Below are 24485 nucleotides of genomic sequence, written 5' to 3'. Positions count from 1 at the left end.
TCTCTTACTTCTCTGTTCCTTCACTGTATTATCTTTTGTTTTTTACCCAATTCCCTAAGTGGGGGGACCAGAAGGCTCAGCCCTTAGCCCTCAGCTATTTGCTCGAGACAATCTCCCCCCCTAAGAAAGCTAATTCATGCTCATGTTCTCAGCTGGTAACTATCTGCAGATGACCCCCAAACTTGACCTCACCAACCTTCTCCTATGTCCTGAGTTTCAGTCCCACAAACCTAACCTCATGTTAGACATGTCCTACCATTACTTCAAACTCTACATATATGAAACCAAACTCACTTTCTTTAAATTGAATTGCTTTGCAAACAGTAAAGTACTGTGAACATTCAAACTACTAATAGCTAACATAATTGGGACAGTGAGGTGGCACAGTAGATAGAGTGCTTGGCCTGGAGTCAGGAAGACCTGAGGTTGAATCTGGCCTCAGACACTTCCCAGCTGTGTGACCCTGGGCAAGTCACTCAACCCTGTTTGCCTCAGTTTCCTTATCTGTAAAATAAGCTGGAGGAGGAAATGGCAAACCATTCCAGTATCTTTGCCAAGAAAACCCCAAATGGGGGCATGAAGAGTTGGACACAACTGAACCAACCGGACAACAACAACATTTACACAGTGCTTTAAGTTGGTGCCAAAAACCATAAAGATCTAATTTCACTATTTCTTCAAGGAAAGGTCTTTCCACTTACACCACTCTTAACCCCCCAAAACATTCTTTGTGGGGTACGGTGGACCAAAAACATTGTCACTTTGTGGCCAACCTAGTGGTGAGACTCTCAGAACTTAGCCAGGCTTGTGCTTAGATGACAGACATAAGGTACCTATAACTGGGCCTATAACTGAAGCCATTGTGCCTCAGTAGGACCCAGCTGAGCTTGCTCTCTGGAGGGTCATAAATTTTGAGAAGTTAAGGTCACCTACAAGCCGTGATGAGACATCAGAGGAGGACTTCTATGGAAATAATTCAATCCCCAAACTCTTATTTTATAAATGATAAATGACCTTAATTTTCTGCTGCCTTAATAGAACCCAGGAAATTCTACTAGCTGCAGGGTACTCCACAATCAATACTTAGCATGTCTTCTCATACATGTCCATCAAGAGAATAGGCAACAACATAAAATGACTGCCCCATCTGTTTTCTGCCTAGAAGGATTCTGTTTCCCTGAGACGTGAATTACTATAGTGAAAAGAGCCCTAGACTTAAAGTCTAGGAAGACTTGAGTTTGAATCTCACCTCTAATATTTACTAGTTGGGTGACCACAGGCAGGCATTAAAAGTCTTTGAGCCTCAGTCCCCTCAGCTGCAAAATGGGGTTCATAGGACCTATAACACCCTTCTCATGTAGATTTCATGGGGGGCAAGTAAGATCACACATGGCAAATTGTATTTCAATGTCAGCTTGGTTGAGACTAAAGACTGCTTCCCAATTAATGTCACTTCCGCAATCATGGGTAAATGACACAAATCATGTTCAATGTATGTCCATTTCACTCTATTAGTGATAAAATTAAGCATTTTGAAGTACCTACTGTGTGCAGAGCATTGTGGTGGGCACTAGGGGAAAGGGGAAAGTTTCTATGTCACCATCCTTGGTGTTGTGGAGCTGACAGTCAAGAGGGAGATGTAACATATATACAAATCCTATAATGAATGAATGAGTCCTTATTTAGCACTTACTATGTGCCAGGAACAAAGCTAAGCACTGGAGGTACAAATGCAAAAGCAAGACAGTCCCTACTCTTAAGGATCTGATATTCTAACAATGCAAAATAATCCAGCATCACTGAATTTCAAAGTTGGTGATCCTAAGAAGCCATTTGGAAAACCCACACCCAGGAAAGAATTCTCTATAACTCATATTAGACATAGAAGCCTTCACTCAAAGACCTCTAGTCATGGGGAACCCCAAAACTCCTCAGGCAGCCCAGCTCCCTCTGGGGGATGGACGGCTTCTGGGCGACTGCATAGGAAGCTTTACCTCCCCTCAAGCCATTCCCCATAGAGTTGACCTTTCAAGCCAACTAGAACAAATCAAAGACCCTTTTCTATATGACAAGACCTAAAGTTACAGATGGGGCCTCCCCAACTTTTTTCTTCTTCAGACTAAACAATCCCCACTGCCTGCAGCCAGTACTTTTGGAGCATAAACTCAAGGCCCTTCACCATCCTTGTTGGCCTCTTTCGAATGCTCTACAGCTTAGCAATGATCTGTCTAGTATACATTGTGCAGAACTGAACACAGTCCCAGATGTGATCTGACTGATGCAGAGTATGGTTGGGGTGGGGGAGCTATCATCTCACTAATCCTCAATGCATGCCTGTTTTAATATACCTAGGATTTCCTTCTCTTTCGTTGCTGCCATTATCACAATATTGACTGACATAGAACTCACAATCCATTAAACCTCCAAATATTTATCAGATAAACAACTGTTGAGCCAAGTCTCTGCCATCTTTTGTTTAGGAAGCTGCTTGTTTGAACCCAAGTGTTAGACTTTACATTTATCCCAGTTTGATTTCATGTTTCCAATATGATACATAAGTGCCTACAAGAGGTATGAAGGAAATACCAATCAAGGTGTCAGGGCACCAAATGAATCAGGCAGGGTACCCTTCATCTTGTCACACTCACCCAAAGTATCGTGAAATAATAATACTAGCCCACAATCCAAAAGCACATAAAGGTTTACAAAGTTAACAAAGGTTAACAACCACGCAAGGCTGATAATGCAGATTGTCTCACACACCTTCCCTCCTCATCCTCAGATTTCTACCTGTCTGGGAACAGTAACCAAATCAATACTACCATTGCTTCTGGAAAGGGCAGGATGATTGGTGGCCCAAAGGCTCTACTCACTCTCCTGGAACTTCTTAAACCAAAATGCCCTTCCCTGGCCACCACTCCCTTCTATTTGTTGCCTCCCCATATTAGAATTGAAGCAACTTGTGGAAGCTATTATTATCTATAGTTATTCTCATCTATTATGTCCAGTACTTGCACAGTACTGGGCACAGGGTCAAAACTTAATCAATGTCTTTTATTCATTCATTCATCCCTATTTTCTGAATGAAGAAATGGAGGTCCATTAAGGTGGAGTTCATAGGCTGCTACATATAGAAGTGGAAGGGAGCTTAGAGTCTAATGCCCTCATTCCACAGACGAGGAAACTGAGTTCCAAAGAGGTTGTGACTTGTCCAGGGCCGTGAGCCAACCCCAAGTCCTCCACTTCTGAGACCAATATTCTTCCCTAAATATGTCACTTCCAGGGAAAGGGACTTACTCCTCCGGAAAACTTCTTCTTCAATGAGACAAGCCCCTTTAGCTGCCTTAGACCCATTCTTCAGATGGACTTGGGAATCTTGGTGAGGTCAGTGGCTGCATTGATAGAGGTGAATTGTTTCCTTCAATTTCCTTCAATTCCTTCTCTACCTGCATTTGAAGCAAATATTGGGACAACTCATCTGTCACACTGCCTAGTGACTACTGTGTATAAGGGCTTGTCCAGAAAGTCCTGGGTCATACCAGCAAGGAGATGCTGTATGATAGACTGGTACGCTGCCACACAGCCCAAGAGTCTTCATTCCTTCATTGGAAGAAATGTAAACAAAGCGCATCTCCATGGCATCAGATAAATCTTCCTAGAGTTTTCATTGCCCTGTCTCCGGCTGCTGGTTTTACAGGAGTGTGCAGTAATTGGTAGCATATGGAATGGTGCACGGAATAGAGCATGGCCTTCCTGCTGGGTCTGCTGCCACTTCACAGCTTTTGATAAATTTCAGCTTGCTTCAAGCCATGTGCTTATTTATAACATATGAGATTCTTCCAATTCAGTGAGATCAAAAGTGACTCAGAGAAAGTTTGCAGAAACCAATCACATTTCTACCATGTAAAATAAATAAGTAAAGACGCATTTGATTCTGGATTCCTAAGGAATTCCCAGACTACTTTCCTATCTCCAGGCTATGCCAGCACCTAGGAATACATCCCAAGTTGATTTCTGAACTTACTTTGGATTCTTTTATATCCTTTTGCTTCTAGGATGTATAGCTTATGTCTCTTTAGTGAGGTTTAGGGATCATGTCTACAATAAGAAAGGGGGCTTACAAATGGTTATGGCCCTGGTGGGCTGTATACCAGGGTATCACCTCTACTACTTTGGTTGTTCCTGGAGCTTTGTGAGACCCACTATGGGAAGCAAGTAGTAAGGGCAGGGGGAAATCACTGGAGCAGTGAGAGACATTAAGATCTCCTGAAGTCAATTTCCAGTACAGCTGTCACTTTTAGAGCATGTACAGTCATTGTTGGTCCATTATTGGGTTGGAAGGGAATTAAATACATCAAACTACTAAATTGGCACATGTTAATACCTGCTAATTTCAGTGGAATGGGAATGTCTTCCACAGGTGCCCACTGCCATGCTGGCCCTCTTCCTCCTCCCAATGGACCAGTGGCTCAGGCTGTGTGGTCCAGGCCTTTCACCTTACACTGCCTGGAACCAGGCCTCTACATCACTTCCTGAATAACACCTGTGTTCCCATTCCCTATAGGTATTGTCTTCCCCTATTAGAATGTAAGCTTAACACTGCACCTGGAACACAGGAGGTGCTTATTCGATTTTTTTTGTTGTTATTCATTCATTCAACTTAGCATAGAAGTCTCCAGTTGTCTGAGACTCACACAATGGTCACACAACATCAAAGGTAGGATTTGAACCGGTTCCTGGTTTCTTAGCTCCACTCCTCCCCATGCATTATGCTGGCACCATAGCTATGAATCATTAAGATCAAAGCTGATCTACAAAAGCCCTAGAAAGAACTCAGCAGGGAGCCACCATTCTGAAGCTTGCCTTTTGTACCTAATGTAGAGATTTCAGGTGGCTCAAACCCTTAAGAAAACTCACAACTTCTGCTGTGTCTTCGCCCTTGTTTCATCATCCACTGTCTATAGAATGTAAATTAGTCCACTTCCCATCTTTCTTCTCTTCTCTATTCATGAATAGGAGATCTGTTTTGAGGAACACAATTTCCAAAATATTGGGTTAGCTCCTTGCATGGTTCCATGATCATAGCTGACACACTCAGGCTCCACCCACACAGGCTGAAGGATACCTCATGAAGTAAAGGTGACAAGACAAGAGCATGGAACCTAACAGGAAGAGTAGGAGGACTTTGGAGGTGCTGGCTAGAGAATTGGACACCAGCCCAGGCTGTCTGTCCTTGGGCAATTTGCTATTGCTAGGCTAAGATAAAGGGGAAGGACTACATCCCTCAGGGAGAGTCCCTTCAGACTTACCCAATGTTGAAAAGGTAGACAGAAGATGCAAAGTCAATGCACATGTCTTAAAGACAGCCATGACTACTTGGGAAGAACGCTGTGATCACCCAAATTTTGAACCAGTAAGGGATGCAATCAACCTGCTCAGCCCATGGCTTCCACCTCAAGAAGTAGATGGAAGAGCTCCAAGTTCCTGGACCACAATACTGTAATGTTGAGATTGACCATGAGAGATGTCCTTGCCAGCTCCCCCACTAACACTTCTATTGGGCTTTAAGGTTTGCAAAGTACTTACACACATTATCTCATTTGATCCCTACAACTCTATGAGATAGGTACTATTATTATGCCCATTTTATAGATGAGGAAGCTGATGTGAGCACGGAAGTGAGTTGTTCAGTATCACACAGTCTCCCAATCTATTATATCGACTGTAAAAGCCAACTGGCATCAGATATTAAAGATTATCTATTAATTACCTAGAGACAAAATGTTAGAGTGAATGGAGAGCTGGCCAAAGAATATGGAAGACCTTGGCCAAGTCACTTAATCTGTCTGCCTTAGTTTCTTCATCTGTGAAATGGGGATAACAATAACACCTACTTTACAGGTGGGATTGTTGGAAGGACCAAATGAGATAATATTTGTAAAGTGCTTTGCAAACCTTTAAATACACAGTGTCCATAAGCATTTAATAAATGTTTGTTGACTGAGCCACTACAAATGGGGATAGTAATACCTGCAGCCCCCACCTCACAAGAGTTCCTAGGAGGCTCAAATAAGATAGAGATACAGATTTAGAGACAATTATAGTACAGGTATAGATAGATACACCCATGTATAGTTATATAGATCTAGATGTCTATTTGTAGATTGACAAATAGTCTCTAACAGACAGATTGATAGATATCCATGATTCCATCCTCATCAGTTGTTTTTGTCACACAAGCTCCCATTTGCCTATTTAGTGACTGTTTAGTCACTAGGCTGTCCTCATTTGCTATTTTTAGGGTTTTCTGAGACATTCAGATTTTTCAGGTATTCTAGGATTGTGAGCTGAAAGAACCTTTGGGGGGAGGTAGCCTGTGGTTTTATTGCCCAGCATTGATTTTTTTTCCAGCATTAATTTGTAAAAGAAATAGAAGAGCATCCACTAAGTGTGAGGTTTTAGCTAAACCTTGCTGCTCCATAATGATCTTGCATATCTTTGGTTTGGAAGTGCTAAACTTCTCAGTACCTTTGTGCACGTCCTTTGTTCCATTAGAGCAATTCCTTTCCATTACCACTGCTTCATTTTCCCTATTGATTCAAAACAAAGCCCACCTACTTTCCATTCTGGTTTGTAACTGTCTGGAAATTCTCCCGTGAAAAAGACAAAAATGCTTCATGCTTTCCATTTGGTGAGGATCGTATACATGTGAATGAATGAACAAACAAGTTAATGAATGAGTGAAAAACATTTATTAAGCCTTTACTATGTATAAAGCTCCCTATAAAGCACTATACAAGTACGACCGATTATATATATATATACATATATATATACACACACATATATACATGTATACATGTACATATATAATTACTAATGTAGTATATATACACATGTGTGTATGGAAATATAATAGTTAATATATATGTACATATATAATAGCTAATACTTATATAGCACTTTAAAGTTTATAAAGCATTTAACATACAGTATGTCATTAGATTTTTCACAACAACCTTGGGAAGTAGGTGCTATTTTTATCTCCATTTTACAGATGAAGAAATCGAGACTGAGTGAGTTGCCCAGGGCCACATAGTAAGCATATGAGACAGGATTTGACCTTAGGTCCTCCTGACTCCAGGTCCACTGTTCTTTCCACTCACTACCACCTAACTGTACCAGGACTTGTGATTTTATCCATATAGGGAACTCCCTGTGTGATATAGCCCTCTACCAAATCTCACCCACAAATTATTTGTAATATAGGCTTAGAGTGTTGCCTGAGGTCCTAGGATTTCATGTGCCTTGCCTAAGGTCACACAGCTAGTAGAACTTGGACTGGGGACTTTTTGAGTCCAAGGCTGGGCCTCTGTCTACCATGTCATGCTGCCCTCTGGGCCTCATTCATTCATGTACATTTGACATAGCTAGCAGACAACCAATATTTTCATAATGAAAATTCATTTCTTTTTTTCCCAAGGCAATTGAGGTTAAGTGACTTGCCCAGAGTCACACAGCTAGTAAGTGTCTGAACTCAGGTCTTCCTATTCCAGGGGCCAGTGCTTTATCCACTGGGCCACCTAGCTGCTCCCATTCATTTTTTTTAAAGTTATAATCTTCCTTTTGTTTTTACCCCACAGCTATTTCTCTTAACTCCCCCCACCCACCCCATGAACTGTCCCATTTGAAAAAGAAAAATATTTAAGCAAAACTAACTGACCCAGTATCCAGGACTGGCAGTATAGATCATCTTCCACATCCATAATGATGACCCATTTCTTACCCAAGAATGTCACGAGAAATGGTTTGGTGATCTTTGACAGAGTGGCCACAAAGACCTGGGTTCATGACCTGCCTCTTGAAAGTACAGGCTCTGGGATTTTGGGGGTGTCACTGAAACTCACAGTGTTCTCGAAGGCAGCCTGCTAAGACCAAATGGCAGAGAAGGAGCCCACCTGCACTGGCAGAGTTAGTTTCCTCATCTGAGAGTCCCCTATGTCAGTAAAATCACAGGTCTGCTCTTCAACTCTGCTAATTTTATCTGGAAGTCAACAAGAGATAGATCGATGTTCTACAATTATCCTAACTCCCCCATCTGCCAGCTCTCCTGTCTCCATGGTCTGTTTAAATCAAATAAGAAGTCACCCTGTTGTTTCTCAGGCAGGCATCCCATCTAGGTTCCTAAGGCTGTTTCAACCATCAGACTAGAAGTCGTTTGGGGTCTGGGACCAGAGGAAGGCTCCCCCTCATCTAGACTAACAGCGTCACTCTTTGTGCTTCCTAGACTTTTTCAAACATCCTTTATTTATGTAAGATTTGAATCAGGTGAAGTAAGGGTTGAGTCTACAATAAAAATATCATTTCAGGTCACACAGAATTGAATCACACAGCTGGCACTTTCCATTCTTCCTTGTTCTTCCCCCCTTTCAATGCCTAGGAGAGTGTGAATGCCCTAAGAACATTGTCTAGTTTTTTAAAATATCATTTATAACTGATATTTGGAATCATGCTTTATTTTGCTTCATTCATAAAAGCCATCATCAAACAAATGCCTAGTGTTACCTTTTCTTCCTTTTTGGAAATCTAATTTAAACCATTTGTCCAATTAAATGACACTGTTATTTATCTATCCCTTGGCTGCATTTGGAATTCCATTCTTTAGGTGACATCAAAAGAGAATTAAGAGGAACATTGGCTTAAGCATGTAAGACGTTTTTACTCAGTTAAATGTCAAGAAGCTTTTTTTTTTTGGTCCAGACTCATAATTGTATTAATATAATAAAGTCCCAGTGAGGAAAGTCCTTCTGCCAATGCAGATCCACAATTATTCTGCAATTTAGATACTTTGAAAGGTGCTGAGAGGAGTACAGCCAGTGTGGCCAGTCAGAACTTAAAAGCAAGTCTTCTTGGCCAGCTCCATGCACTGCTCCAGGGTTCCAAGAGTTACCTTATCATAGAATTTTTTACTTTAAAGATACCTTGGAAATAATTTGTTCTAACTACCCTATTTTTCAGGGGGGAAAAAACCCAAATTGGTTAAGTGACATGCCCTGAGTCACATAACTAGTTAGTGGTAGAGCTGAGTTGAGAATCTAAACCCTTGAATTCCCTGTTTCATGGTTTTGTCTGTCATACCTTGTTGCTTCTCTTGCTTTGTGTTGTCTCTTGAAGCTCACTGCGTGTAGTCTTTTTTTGTTTTCTTCAATGACACATTTAATGTTGGAAATATTTCTTTCTATATCTCTACAATGGGTGCTTTTATGTGCAACTTGTGTCTATTTTGTATCTGCCAATGTTAGTAACATAGTTCGGGTAAGTAGGGACTTCAGTTCAGTTGAAAAATCTCAGAGGTGCTAAGCAACTTGAATTGTTAGAGTGTTTATTAGGCAGGCAGAAGCTTTCTGAGCCGGTCTAATCTAAGTTGTTTGTTTAAGATGAAATTTAGTTCCTTTTCCAAAAATGAAATGAATTTTTCTTTTCTTCTCTGGCTATGTAGATATTTAAAATAAGAAACACTCCATTTTCATACTTAGGAGTCACAGAAAGTTTTCATTTCCTCAAAAAAGTAGTAATATAGCAATCAACAAGCATTTATTCAGTTCTTACTGTGAACCCGGCACCATGTTAGGCAGAGAGTGAAGGATGAGCCACTCACAACTTGTTTACATTCTAACAAGTGAGAAAACATGTGAATATATAAATAGAAAGAGATAACTAAAACGTGAATGAATGTAAACAAATACAAGGCAGTTGAGTACAAGATAGTTAGGGAGGGCAGTAGCAGTTGGAGAGAAGTGAGAAGGGCTTCCTGCACAGGATGGCCCTTGAGCTGCACCTAAGAGCCTTCATGAAGCCAAGTTGAGAAAGGAGTGCCTTCCAGGCAGGGATGGTCATTGTGGAGGAACATTAGTTCTCTCTGTACCTCACATTAGCCTTCATCTCATTCCACAACTTCCCCATCATCCCTCCTAAATTCTGTTTTTACCCTTTCTGCCTTAATTGTACTCAATTACACATTCCCTACTACAAAGACAAAAACTCTTCCATGTGACACTTTAGTGAATGAAGAAAAGAGACAAATTCTCATATTCCTGCATAAACCTTTTGTATTTACAAAAGCTGAATATTCTGTCTGAGTCTTGTAGAATTATGTGATGGATGGAGTAGGCATATGCTCCAATGGTCCAAATGTCAGGCGTTCCAGATAAAAGGCCACTGCACAATAATCAAATCTCTTTTAAAACAAAAACTCATGCGTGTGTGACAGAAGGTGTATGTAACCCACCACCCTTGGATGGCTTTTCCATAAACTATAGACACTATTAATATATATTTAAGAGGTAAGAATGATCTTGTACAGTAGCTGCCATTTGGTGAAGTGTCTGTGAGAAAACGATCAGTGATTCAGGAAAGACTATAAATTGAGATGGCTAAAGAGAGGTAAGAGGGGGAAAAGGACTGGAAGATCTTATTTCCTGAGAGAATTGGATTTAATCCTGATGAGATCATCAAGAAAGATAGTAAAGAGGAAGAAGGAAAGAGAGCACAGGACAGAGTCCTAGGGGGACAGCCACAGTTAACGGCATGATATTATTAAGACCAAGCGAGAGAGACTTGACCTTGATAGAAACCCAGAGAGAAGAGGCTTTCTAGCAGGAGCAGGTAATTAACAGTATCAACGGCTTCAGAGAAGTCAAAAACCATAAGGCCTGAGAAAAGGTCATTAGATTTTAGAAATCATATTCATTTGCCATCATCACCCAACGTTCCCTCACTCCAAACTCCACCTCTGACCAGTCAATTCTCCTAACAGCTCCCTTGGCTTCTGATTATGAACCTGCACCATGTCTAATCTCGCCCAGATCCCCACCCTGTAGATCCCCAGCCATCTCTACGCCATGCCATGCTGATGTACTTTTCTAGTCCTGGCTCTGGAAGCAATAATCAAATCAATGCTACCATTCCTGGAAATGACACCCCCATCAGTTACTCCATGACTGACTTATCGTGCCTGCAAGTTCCCCTCATCAAAACACCTTTTCTTGGTCACCATTCCTTTATGTATGTGTTGATTTCCTCTAAATCGTCTTTTTTCTATTTTTATTCTCAGCACATAGTATATAGCAAGAACTTAATATTCTTTTTTTCATTCAATGAGGACATGAATGTGACCCTCAGGCTTATGAGCTATAGTAGGCTCCTATCCTTGTGGAAGAAAACTAATTTTTGATTATTTGTGAACTGTGCTATGTAGATTTTAATATTGGATAAGTAAGTATTGAATATGCCTTTATAAGGTGTTAAATAGCTAAGCCCTGGAGAGAGTTTGTCAGTTTCAAGATAAGACCCAATTAGTTGGTGATCTGACAGGTCATCAAGACTCAGAACAACTGTAGAGTGAGACCCCTAGAAGAAGGCAAGGAAAGGATTTTTCTCTTTCTCTGCCATGGCATAAAGGAGGAGTGATTTGCCCAGAGAGAGAAATCTCACTCAGTAGCTTCATTGTTCTTTGGTTCCAGAAAGATCTTGATCTTGAGGAAGCAGAGACGTACCCTACAAACAGGCATGGATAAAGATTGGTCATCATTTGTGTCTAGAAGCAACTTTCTGGACTAGGAACCCAGACAGGCAGTGAAGAGAGACTGCTATCAACTCAAAAGAGAGCTAGGTCTGGCATTTGAAAATTGAACCGTGGAGAGGAGCCGACCATGGGAACCTAACTAAGCAGCCTGCCCAGCAAAGACATTGCTTCCCAGGGAAGCTTTGTGAGGACTGTACAAAGAGCAAATACAGCTAAGCCCCACCATACCCGGGGCTGTGCATTGCTCTGGCCACATGTGATGCCTACATGTAATGCCTCGTTACTCCTGTGCTCCAAATTGATGTCTGCTCTTCCCATGGAAAAGCTGAGAATTTGTGGGATAGTGTGCCCCAGGTTTCTGTGTGTACATGTGTTGGGGAAAGGAGAATATTTTAGTTACTGAAATCTTAGTAAATGCTAACCTTTATGTTTTGCAAATTATAAGGGCTAATAATTTCTCTTGAGTGATTGTTAATCTAAAGTACACTGGTAGGGGCTTATCAGCTGTGGTTGAAGCCTAACCCTGCAGAATACACCATTAACCCCAGAACCCAAGGTAAGGAACTACCTCTGGAGACCCAAGCTGAGTGTGTCAGTGCAAGCCAAGAGAGTAACTCAGAGGTGGTGTTACCTATGAAAGTGCTTTGCAAACATGAGAATTCTTAGTAATTTAGGACTCAATTCTGGCATCAGAATAAATAATGACCTGGGTTCAGTTGGTATTTCTTGTTCACATTTCCAAGCCCTTGGTCTATAGGGAGAAAGGCCCAAGAGGAAAATACCATCTTGCACTGAGAGCAGTGATCTTCAGCCACCATGTTTCACAATGGTAACTGATAGTTTTATTTTTACCTTGAAGTTCTATAGAATTGAATGGAGGTTATGAATGATATCTGTCACAGAAAGAGAGAAGCAAGGCTTTCCTTATTAATCAGTATACAGACTATATCAGTATACAGTATGTTGAAAGAGTGCATAAGCCAAGGTCAAATGTATACATTGCTGATATCTAACAATAAAGAACAAGTTGGCATGTGTTCATAGCTCCCAGCCTGACATCCTAGCTTCAGGGCATTGTTAAGAAGATACTGTTCTGTTTTTTCCTCCAGATTCTTCTCAAATGATGTTGGCTGTATTTATTTTACTCAGCCTGACTCTCCTGACTTTCTCTAAGCAAAGCATACTGACTATAGCTCACTGGAAATGAGGAAACTGGAAAGACAGGGAGGGTTCATTGACTTCAAGGTACATGCAAAGGTCACCTAAATAAATTCTATTAAATAAATAATGCCCCGTTACTTTCAGGAAAACAAACTCAGAAAAGCTCCAAAGAGGTCTATAGCTCCCCAAAAAGTAGATAGATAGATCAGTGGTGATGGTGGTGTGTTCGGTCTTTCGTTCTTGAAGAAGACTGATTACGTTGTGAGGGTGACTTGCACATGAATTGGATTTAAGAGAGGTGGAGAAGGGCAGACCCTGGGATCCCAGCTAAGCTCCCTACCCAGCAGAGACACTGCCACCCAGGGGAGCCATGGGAGAATCTAGGAAGAAAGTGCTTTGCAAATTGTAAATTGTGCTGGTTATAATGATAATGGGAATAATAATGATGGCAATGCAAAGGACTCCCAGACCCACTAGTACTCTGAGCAGTGAGCTGCCTTGGCCCCATCAGCTCCCTTGTTCCCATTGTACTCCAAGCTCATGCCCATTCTTCCCACGGATCTGTATGTATGTGCAGGATAGCATTCCTCAGAGTTATGTGGGGGGAGAATTGTCTAGCCACTGTTTTTACTGTGACGTCTGAGAAAATGCCTTTGCTAAGAGTTAATAACGTCTATTGGCTGATTGTTAATGGGAAACACATTGATGGGGATTTGTTAACTGTCATGTTAGGAGAGCTGACCCAAACTATGTAGTAGCTGACCTCCGGAGATCCAATGTCTAAATATAATTGCAAGTTAGCAAGTGGCCCAAACGAAGAACTAAAATCCTTTGCAAACTGTAATACACTATATAAATACAAGTTGTCATCCACTACCCCAGTAGAATGTAAACTCCCTGAGGACGAAGACTTTTATTTTTGTCTTTCTATCTATCCCCAGTACCTAGCTAAGTGCCTGGAACATAGTAGGTGCTAATAAACACATATGATGGACTACTGAATCAGGTTGTATGTTCAGCCCCTCTTCATTTTTGTCTATATCCCCAGTGCCTTGCACAAAGTAGGAATTTAATAAATATTTGTGGCATTGATGATTATAAAGTTTAGGAAGTTTTTCCTCGAAGGCAGCAAGAATACTTGTCCTGTTAATTACAAAATAGAGAGTGTAACGGAGAGTGTAAACTGTCCTCTTTTTCTTCCTTCCTTCCTTCTTTTTTCTTTCCTTATTTTCTTTTTCTTCCTTCCTTCCTTCTTCTTTCTTCTTTTTTTTAATTTCTTTCTTCCTTCCTTTCTCTATTTTTGTTTGTTTCTTTCTTTCTTTTAGACTGGCCTGTTTAAAAACAGCTCTGCTTAAAACCAGATGACACTGGCTGATCTAAGTCAGTCACTTCTTGGGTGACCTTGGGCAAGCGAGTGAACCTGTCTACCTTAGTTTCTTATCCATAAAATGAGCCATTTGGTCCCCATGATCTCTGAGGCGACATCCAGCCTTAAGATCCTGTGGTCTGTCCCATGATTTACCTCATCTTCAGCATCAAGATAGAGATGCTTTTGCACATTTTGAAGAGAGGGTGTCTTGCTACAACCATCATGAGTTGACCATGAAGTGCCACGCAGAAGCCGTTCTTCTTTAACTCTCTCTGTATTTGTTTCTAGATGCGGCTGGAAGTCGTGTAGCAAAGCTGGCCTTCAGCTGCACCTTGAAGGGTCATTACTGCCTGTACAGTAAGTCCAGCTTTACCCTCATCAGCCACCAGCCTCAGCTCTGGATTCATATCATGTTTCTGTTTCAGCAGGTGTGTGCCATGTGCGTGAATAGCAGCACCTTAATGAGTAACCACATTTGGGGGTTGGGGAAGGCAGACAGGAGGCAGTTAGGCGGCATAGTCCATAGGGTGTTGTGCTTAGAGTTGGGGATTGGAATTTTGCCTCAGACACTTATTAGCTACAAAACCCTGAGCAAGTCACCTAGCCACTTTGGGCCTCAGCTTCCTTATCTACAAAATGAAGGGACTGGACCTGACAGCCTCTAAGGTCTCTTCCAGCTCTAAAGCTATAATCCTGTGACCCTAAAAGCCTGTCAACACTTGGACTATTTCAGCAAGTCACGGGTCAGCGTTCATATGGAGACCGCTCGATAAGTTCATTGACAGTGCGTGTGAATAAATAGGTGGATGGACTGGTGAATGGAAAAGCATTTATTAAGAAAGCACTGTGCCTTATGTGCATATGCTGGTGTACATATAGAAATGTGCACATATACAAATGTATATACATATACAAATACATACAAACATGGGCCTTAGTTTCAACAAAGTGTTCTTTAAAATGATCCCTCAAAGGTGGGCTTCCCACCATCTTGAGCACCATCTTCTACACAAAAATTTCTTGGTTAATTATCAACAGGTCACGCCAAGGCTTCTCATCCTCTCTGATCTTTTAAACGCTAACTTCTTTGGTTTAAATTAGAGAATGGAGGAGGGGAGGGAAAATAATTTGGAATGGAATGGGATAGAAAAATACTTATTAATAGCTTGCTATGTGCCATGCATGGTGCTAAATATTGAGGTTTCAAATAGAAAATCAAAGCACTCCTTGGTCTCCTGCAGCTTGCATTATGATTTAGGGAGACAACACATGAAGGAGAGAGCATGTTTGTGTTCAGTTCACGGTATATAGAAAGACCAAGTATTATTTGGGCAGAGACTATAGCAAGACCCAGAGGACCTTGGGAAACAATGACAGGGAAGATGGACTCTAAGAAGAGTACAGCTGGTTCAAGGGTTAGAGGAAAGTGAAGCTCTGGTATCTTTCCAGCTGAGGTGGGGATCTCAGGGTCAACATCCATCTGGCACTGGGTATCCTGTACCTAGTGGGAACTGGGCAGTGGGGCAAACAAAAGAATATAGTTAGACTAAGCTTTCCTCATGTAGAAATGTCTTTGCTTCCTTTTGAGTTTTCTCAGATCAGTTTTAGTATCCCAATACTCTTTAATTTTGAGTACATGTATGAATACATATATAGAGAGAAAGATACTACATTTTACTAAGTCATACATATCTGGGGCAAATTTTTATGAAAGAAATTATCAACCCAGCAATGAAAAACATTAAAAACCTGCTCACTCTTTTCTATAAAGTCCTTGCAAACATGAAGTATTTGGATTTGTCTTTGTCTTATCAACACCTAGTACAGTGTCTGGCACAGAGCAGCTATTTAATAAATGTTTATTCGTTGATTGACTTTGTCATGTCCCAAAGAAGTTTTCAGAAAAAATGTGGCCAAGGGAGAACCGTGATGCTCTGAATTCAACAGAGTTCATTAGAGTTCAATAGAGTTCATTAACCATTTGTTGAATGAATGCATGGATGGATAGATGGATGATTCACTGACTTTGAATTATTAAAAAAAAATCTTCAGAAAAAAAATTTTAAACTAGAAAGCAAATCCAGAAAATGTATGCAATTATAAAATAAGGCATTTTCTTAGCTTCTACTGAGATCGTGTCTATGTTGACCAAATAAGATACTAAATTAATTTTCAACTAAAGGTCCAAATGCTAAGGTTTCCCTAGTTTCTGCATGAGAGCTTTGAGGTGGAAGTTCAATTACAAAGAAGAGACTATGCAGTTATATTATATTGTATGGTATTATATTACAGTATATGTATTAATATAATACATTATATTATGCCTTAGTGCCATTTTTTTCATATAACATTTAATCAAGTGTATAGAATGATATCATGATAAGAACATCTCACATTTCAGTGTGATAGGTAAAGATTCTTTGGTCTGGACTAGGATTTCATTGGGAAGGGAAACTCCCAGTGTCATGATTCCATTCTCTGATAAAGATCAGCCACTCCTCTGTAACTTGGCTTTAGAAAGCTCCCGGGGAGCATTGAAGGAACGGTTAAGTGACTTGCCCATGGTCATCCAGCTAGTATGTGTCCCAGGCAGGACTTGAATGCAGGTCATTCTGAATTCAAGGCCACCCTTCTATACCATAATTCCTTTCAAAGAAAAATATAATATACCATTGATTTACACCCTCTGCTTGCAATCATGCTCCAGATTCTTCTTCTATTTAGCTTGGGGTATTTTTTTTTAACTTAATGCCCATCGGTATTTTTTTTTGCTTCATCCCTTCTTTGTTCTGTTCATTTGTCAATTTTCTGAAAATGAACCAAGAAAAATCCATTTTGATTCCTCCCAGCAGTGTTTCATTGACATGGTCTGTGGTTTTGCTTTGTACTCTGAGCCCCCATAATAGAAAGCAATGATAGAGGCTACTTTTCCATTCTTTTCATTCCACTGCAAATTCTTCTTCTTGGTTCACTTCTGGCACTTCCTCATCTTTTTAATGAGCTCTGTTTTTGATGGCAATAAAAATCAGAGCTTTGATTTCTCACTCCAAGCTTATTACCAGGGTTAGTCCAAGCTTTTCTCCCTTCTGTCTCCACTTCACTGATTTGTTCAAACGCACATGCCCCCTACGCTTTGGCTATCAGCAGATTGTTCATTAAGCTACCCAGTCAAATCCTCTTCGTGTTGTCTTACATGTAGCTGGTACTTCAAGATTGCCTACTGAATTGAATTCCATGAGTCTTCAGCTTTTTCAAATACTGACATTTTCTATACTGATTCACAGCACTAATGATGACGAAATCTAAAAACACGCATCGGACACATCTTTTCATCACAAGTTTAAAATTCAAGTTTGTCTCTATCCACGGTTCCCAAACATTTTTGACTTTAGTTTCACTGTACTGGGTCCAAGTTGCCTAGAGACTCATTCTCATTTGCCACTGCAAAAAGAGAAGAATGGTGCTGTCTTTGGTGATGCACCAATAAATCAATATTGAGTTTTGACTAAATAAGAAAGTTATTGATTTATGATAGAGAAAAAAGTAGAGATATTGCCATATTATAGTCATAAATGCTCTGATTGACCCACCAACCACCAAGCAAATTTGTCCCTATCTATTAGCTTTTGACATAAAAAAAAATGAACATAAACTGAGGGAGGATATTCCAACGCCATGCCCCCAGATCGTTCTCATGATTTTATATTTCATGCCGCAAAGCAAAATCCATAGCAGAATATGCACACCAACCCACTCTTTATGCTTTGCTTCAATTCATGGTGAGTTTACATTTATAATAAGTTTTTAAAACTTAGTGAAATTAGTTTTATAAGTGACAAGTTAATAGGTCATTTGATCTGTCAATCAATGAGCATTCACTGAAGTGCTTATGATATGTCTACCTCTGTGTTTGAGGGTGGGTATAGTTTTGTATAAGCTTACAAATAACACTAACAGCAAGCATTTATATAGTATTTTAAGGTTTCAAGGTGTTTTACAGACATTATTTCATTGATCCTCAGCAACCTTATGAGATAAGTACTATTATTACTCCCATTTTGCAGATGAGAAAAGTTAAGGCTGAGAGAGCTTAAGTGACTTGCTCACAGTCACACAGCTAGTAAATGTCTGAGGTAGAATTTGAACTCCTTTTCTTGATTCTAGGTGCAGTCCTCTGTCATTATGCCACCTGGCTTCCTCAATTAGAAAGTATGTCCATGGTCTTGGGAAGCTTCCAATCTTGTTAGGAAGACAAGATCCACAAAACCCTCAAAATGTTAGAGAAGTACATTGGAAATCATCCATTGGTGTCTCTCATTTTACAGTTGAGGAAAGGAGTCTCAGAGAGCAAAATGCACCCAGAATTTGTGCTAAAGAGACAAAAGGCAGAGCTGGGCATCCTCACACAAGTATAGACAAAAGCCAGTTAAGTAACAGTGAAGCCAATATAACACCAGTAGTTTGAGGGCACGGTTTGCTAAGCCATTTATTTTTGTTATATTGTTCAGCCATTTCAGTCATGTCCCACTCTTCATGACCCCATTTAGGGTTTTCTTGGCAGAAATAATGGAGTGGTTTGACATTTCCTTCTCTAGCTCATTTTACAAATAAGGAAACTGAGGCAAACAGTGTTCAAAGTCTTGCCCCGGGTCACACAGGCAGTAAATGATTGAGGCCAGATTTGAACCCGGGAAGACAAGTCTTCAGACTTACTTCAGACCCAGCACTCTATCCAGTGCACCACACACTCATTAATTGGAGGGTCCCGGTTCCATTTATTATCTGGGAGCTTCTGTAGAGCCAGGATGGTACAATAGGAAAAGTCCTGGATTTGGAGTCAAAGGATGTGGTTCAAATCCCAGCTCTGCCACTTGCTATTTTTGTGATCTTGGACAAGTGAGGTAGGGAGTAGTGAGGAGAAGAAAATGGTGGAAAGGAGCAAGCATTTATAAAGCACCTACTATGTGCTGGGCACGTTTTACAAATATCATTTCATTTGAGCCTCGCAACTACCTTTGTGAGGTAAGTACTACTATTATCCCCATTTTACAGTTGAAGAAACTGAGGCAAATCAAGATTAAGTGACCTGCCCAGGGTCACACAGCTAGTATGTGTCTGAGCCTGGATCTGAATTTAGATCTTCCTGATTCCAAGACTTGCATTCTATCCACTGTGCCACCTAGCTGCCCCATTTAACCATTCTGGTAAACCAGCCCTGAGTCATTTAACTTCTCTGGGCCTCAGTTTTCTCATCTGTAAAATAAGGTGACTGGACTATATGGCATCTAAGGTCTCTTGTAGCTCTGTATCCATGACTTCCTTATACTTTTTGGAATTACATGATCCAAAGACATGTTTTTCACTCCCAATTTCCATGTGTGAACAATTATATTAAACTGTTAATTATTTAACCTGATGTACTTAGGTTATGGCCATACTCTCCATGAGGCTAGTTGATACTTATTTCACTTAGTTGTCTCTTAGTTTTCTGTCTTAATTGCCATGTTTTTGATGAAAGAAATAGAAATATTCTTTATATGATGCTAATTCTTAACAAGACATATTCTTGGAAAATGAGTTGAGCGAATAAGGCATGACCAAGGTCAGGGATACTTATAAGGATTACTCCTAATTGCACTGAAAGTCCTTTTAAATGATTTTGATATTACTCTCTCAGTTCCAAAAAGAAAAGAAAAATACCAAACATAAACTATATTTGACCTCTGCTATTGATGTCTTTATTTCATTAAAGCCGTGTTTAAACTCAAACTCTCTCTAAGGCCGAGAGCCAATTGAATGTCACCATTATGATGTGAGGAGATGGATTTTACACTAATGGGACCTTGGTGACATGTGTTCCATTCTTTATCATTGATTTTCTTGTCAGTGCTCGTTTCTGGAGCCGCTGTCCACACAAAGCCTGCCGGTGCGAGCTCTCAGATCCTTGTGGGAAAAGACACAGATAAAAGGAACTCACAGTTTTGAAACTGCAATGATACAATCTGCATTTCCCCATAAGAAGGTAAGCATGTTCCCCTAGAAAATACAATGTAAGTCATAAATATTTTGTTGCAAAGGCTTTTATTTACCTTTCTTCATATTTCCAGAAGCTAGCAACAATACCCAGCACATTTTTGTTGTTCTTCAGACATTTTCAGTCTTGTCCAACTTTTGTGACCCCATTTGGGGTTTTCTTGGCCAAGATACTGGAGTGGTTTGCCACTTCCTTCTCCAGCTCATTTTACAGATGAGGAAACTGAGGCAAACAGGGTTAAGTGACTGGTCCAGGCTCCCACACCTGGTTAGGTGGCTGGGGCTGGATTTGAACTCAGGGAGATGAGTCTTCCTGACTGCAGGCCTGGAACTCTATCCACTGCCCCACTACACGTAGTAGGCATTTTATAAATATACACTGACTGATTAGATGATTAATAGTGTCATCCTTTGTTCTCTTCCATTCAGACCTACAACCACGGCAGGGACATCAGGACTCTTTCCAAGGTGCCAAAATTAGCAGAATAATGAGTGTTTGCATTATTTTTTTTTTTGCAGCATAGAAATTTGAGCTTAGCACCTATTTAGAACCAATAATGAGATTAAAAAGGAGCCTATCAAGTGGCAGGTTTCCCTCCCGCTGCAGCTACACCCCGGAGAGCCACTTGGTGACCCACCCCACTCTACTCACCCCCTCAGTCACTGCCAGGGCCAAAGATCCTGGCTATGTCTGCTTCCATTATCTCGTCATTGTGCTCAATGTCTATTTGCGTGTGCTACCATATGGGACTAGATAGATTTGGAAAATAGGATGATCAGTTTAGAGCCAGAAGGAAACTCAGAGTCCATCTTATCCAACTCTTCCATTTTCCTGATGAGGAAAAGAAGATAGATAGAAGGTAAGTAACCTATCCAAGGTCACATTGCTAAGTGGTACAGTGGACTGAGCACTGGGCTTGGAGTCAGAAAGACCTGAATTCAAATCCTTTCTCATACCCTTACTGGCTGTGTGTAGCTAGGCAAATCACTTAACCTCTCTGCCTCAGTTTCTTCATCTGTAAAATGGAGATAATAATAAAGGGTTGTTGTGAGGATCAGATGAGATAATTGTAAAGTTCTTCTCCCAGTGACTGGAATATAGTAAATGCTACATAAATGTCAACCTGTTGGTGAGTTAGGGGGCTATCTACCGCAAACATGTGAAGACTTCTCCAGCAGAATGGGTGGATGTGAACAATTTCTTCCAACAGGATATAAAAGCAGTAGAAGCAGGCACTATGGGGCACTTAGAGCTTAGTCAGATGTCGAAGATGCCAACGTCACCCAGTGCACTCCAGGCCATCATCTGTCATCTTCATTTTTGTCTTGCCACTGGACTTTGATGACTCTGGAAGAGAGAGGGAGGCTGATGACTTTGTGCAGCTCTGCCTCACTTAAATCCAATTCACTAGTGAGTCAAAACAACCACCCAGTGGTGTCATTGGTTGTCCTCAAAAACAAAGGGCAAACAATGGTAAGCAGCAAAACCAGTGGACAAGTCAACAAACATTTATGAGTGAGCTTTCAAAATGTGCCAGGCATTGCCAAAGGTGCTATTAGGCACACTGAGGATTAGCAACTGAGAAGCACCATGTTGTTGTGGATAGAGTGTTGGCCTCAGAGTCAAGAAGATGCCGGTTCAAGGTCTGTGCCCTGACACATCCTGGCTATATGATGCTGGACCTGTCCCTTAGCTTCTCAGTACCTCAGTCAACCATCTAAGACTCTAAGTTGCAGAGAAGGAACTGACTGGGATTGGTGAGGGGTTTTTCCTCATCTGGGCATTCCCATTACAAATGAAATCACCTGCTCAATCCCTATCCCTAATGTTATCATATGAGAAGCAGTTTGGCATCGTGGTTAAAGAGTTATCATCTGAGCCATGAAGACTTGGGTATAATATCACTTCTAACTCATACTGACTGTGTGACCCTACCAGAGTCCTTTACCCTCTCTGTACCCCCAAGCACTGAAGTGACAAAATTGTCTCCAGTGGCTATGCCGATAAAATCAGCAGTCTAGTCCAAAATGAGAAAAACAGAAAAGCAATTCATCCCCCAAGAGAGTTAGCTTGCTGAGAAACACATGCATTCCTCTGGAACAAAGGGCACCTGGCCGACATGGAAGGTTCATCCTGAGCAGGATAACTATTTTGTGCTTATGGGCCATTAACACTCACTTTCCTTCCTGAACATCTGTTGCCATTGGCTGCTACAAAAAGAGAGTGATGCTGTATTTACCCATAACTCATGACCCACCTAGCGGAAATGAGCCCCAAGCCAGGCTTAGATACCCACCTTAGCTGCATCCTCTGTCCGATCTTCCTTTCCACAGCATCAGCTGACAATATGAAAGAAGACAAACCCATGATGGGGGATATTGCATTACTTCTGTTTTTTAAAGGGCTAGACCTCATCCCATCAACAATACACACCTCTCAAGTGCCCCCATGTACAAAGGCAAATATGAGCCAGCCCCTGAACAGATAATGTAGAAAAAGTGTGAGCTCCTTGAGGGCAGGGACTGTCCTTTGCCTTTCTTTTTATCCCCAGCATAAGCTTAGCACACAGTAGGTGCTTAACAAATGCTTTTTGACTGACTGACTTTACAAACCTTAGAGCATTGTATAAATGCTATTATTTATTATTATTTTCTGTTAAATATTTTCTATAAATTTACTGATATATACATTGGTTTATTTTCTGTTAACTAAATTGTATTTCTATAAATATTATTATTCTACTGATCAGAGAGGTAGTATGGCATAGAGGATATAGAGACTGGTTTGGAGCCAACTCGGAGCATTTCTAGGGCTCTTTTATTAGTTTGCAAAGCATGCTATCTCATTTGACCCTGAGGAAAACCCTGGGAAATGGGGAGGGAAAGGAACAAACATTTAAATACACCTACTATGTACCAGGCACTGCAGTAAATGCTTTTTACAAATGCTTTCTCATTTGATTCTCACCACAACCTGAAGGGTAAGTGCTATTGTTATCTCCATTTTACAGTTGAGGAAACTGAGGCAAATAGAGGACACACAGCTTACGTAAGAGGAAACTGAGGCAGAGAACTTTAGCATTTTAGCAAAGGGTCACACAGATACTAAGCACCTGAGTCAGAATTTGAACTCATATCTTCCTGCCTCCAAGTCTAACATCCCACCCCCTTGCCATGTAGGGGCCTGGAAACCAGGTTTGTGTCCTTCCTCTGATACCTACTGGCTGTGTGACCATGGGCAGGCCTTTTAAACTCCCACGGTTCTAGGCAGCTCTCCAAGATTCTGAGTTGCTGAAAAGGTACCAACCTTGGATTGGTAGTTTCCTCGCCTGGAAGTTCCCAATGCCATTAAATCACAAATCTGATCGCTATTCCAATTCTAATGCAATGACCACAAACCTTTATGAAATACTAGCAGAAGCCCATCCACACCTGCATGTGGGCTGTCATAAATCCTCCTGGTCATACCTCTTTTGCCAGTGACTCCTGACACCCCCTTCTCCTTTTCCCCTCTTAGTCTGTGACTACTGTGTCTACATGACATGTGCCTCCGGCCCTCACAGCATTCTCAAGTCCCTGTTGCCTGGAATACCACCTGAGTTCCCTTTTTGTTTTGCCTTCCCTGTTGCTTATTCTCCTCCTCTAGTCCCTAGAGCGTCCCATCCCTGTGCCCTCTGCCCCTGCTCTCCCACACTAAGCCGACAACATGGGTGCGTCACTATGAGTGGAGTAAGAATCAGAATAGCGCCGACACTTCCACCACAGACAGGCTTCCCACTGTACATCTCGTCCTGTCCCAACAAAAGCCCTACGGCCTCCTTCTCTGGAGCCGGAGCTTGCTCCCACCTCTTTTTACCATGTTGGCCATCTGACTGGAACCACCTCAGGAAGGACACCCACTGGACTGCCACCTCCTTCTCCCAGCCTCCTTCTGCCAGGAGAATCACCTTCACTCGAACCAGCAGTGTGTAAACATTCCACATACTCCAGCCAAATTCCTCTATTCCCTGAAGCACATTAAAGATTGCTTCACGTCCTTGAGCTCCAGACTGCAGATTTCTCTTTTATGAGTATGAACTTCCTTCCTAGGTCCTTACACTTCATTCTCCCACATTCTTTTATGGGTGCCCTTTATTTTTTTAAAATGTCTTTTCTTAAACAAAACATTCCCTTCCTTCTAGCTTTTCAACACAGGCAGGTGAGATTTGAAACTCAGTCTGTAATTTGTATTATTTGTCTTTGTAGTGCTGAAGCCTAAAAATGTTAGACTGTAACTATTTCTGTACTGGATGTGCCTGGCCTGCTTTCCTCTAGTACAGGGTTTCTTAACTTTGGGTC

The 24485-nt window shown here is 41.1% G+C and overlaps 1 protein-coding gene across 4 annotated transcripts in view; it reads left to right on the top strand.

The window, feature by feature from the left end:
• The window catches only part of VEPH1 (ventricular zone expressed PH domain containing 1), a 209542-nt gene that overhangs the window by 136317 nt on the left and 48740 nt on the right, over positions 1 to 24485 (top strand). For all 4 annotated transcript variants that reach the window (XM_020988883.2, XM_020988884.2, XM_078147637.1 and 1 more), the window contains exons 10-11: positions 14403 to 14542; positions 20002 to 20136. In XM_020988883.2, the coding sequence (XP_020844542.1) occupies positions 14403 to 14542; positions 20002 to 20136 (275 nt within the window). The remainder of the gene's footprint in view (positions 1 to 14402; positions 14543 to 20001; positions 20137 to 24485) is intronic.

The sequence above is a fragment of the Phascolarctos cinereus genome, unplaced genomic scaffold (genome assembly GCF_003287225.1).
Source record: "Phascolarctos cinereus isolate Bilbo 61053 unplaced genomic scaffold, phaCin_HiC Scaffold_7;HRSCAF=346, whole genome shotgun sequence".
NCBI lineage: Eukaryota > Metazoa > Chordata > Mammalia > Diprotodontia > Phascolarctidae > Phascolarctos > Phascolarctos cinereus.
This window is presented reverse-complemented; position numbering and strand designations above follow the sequence as displayed.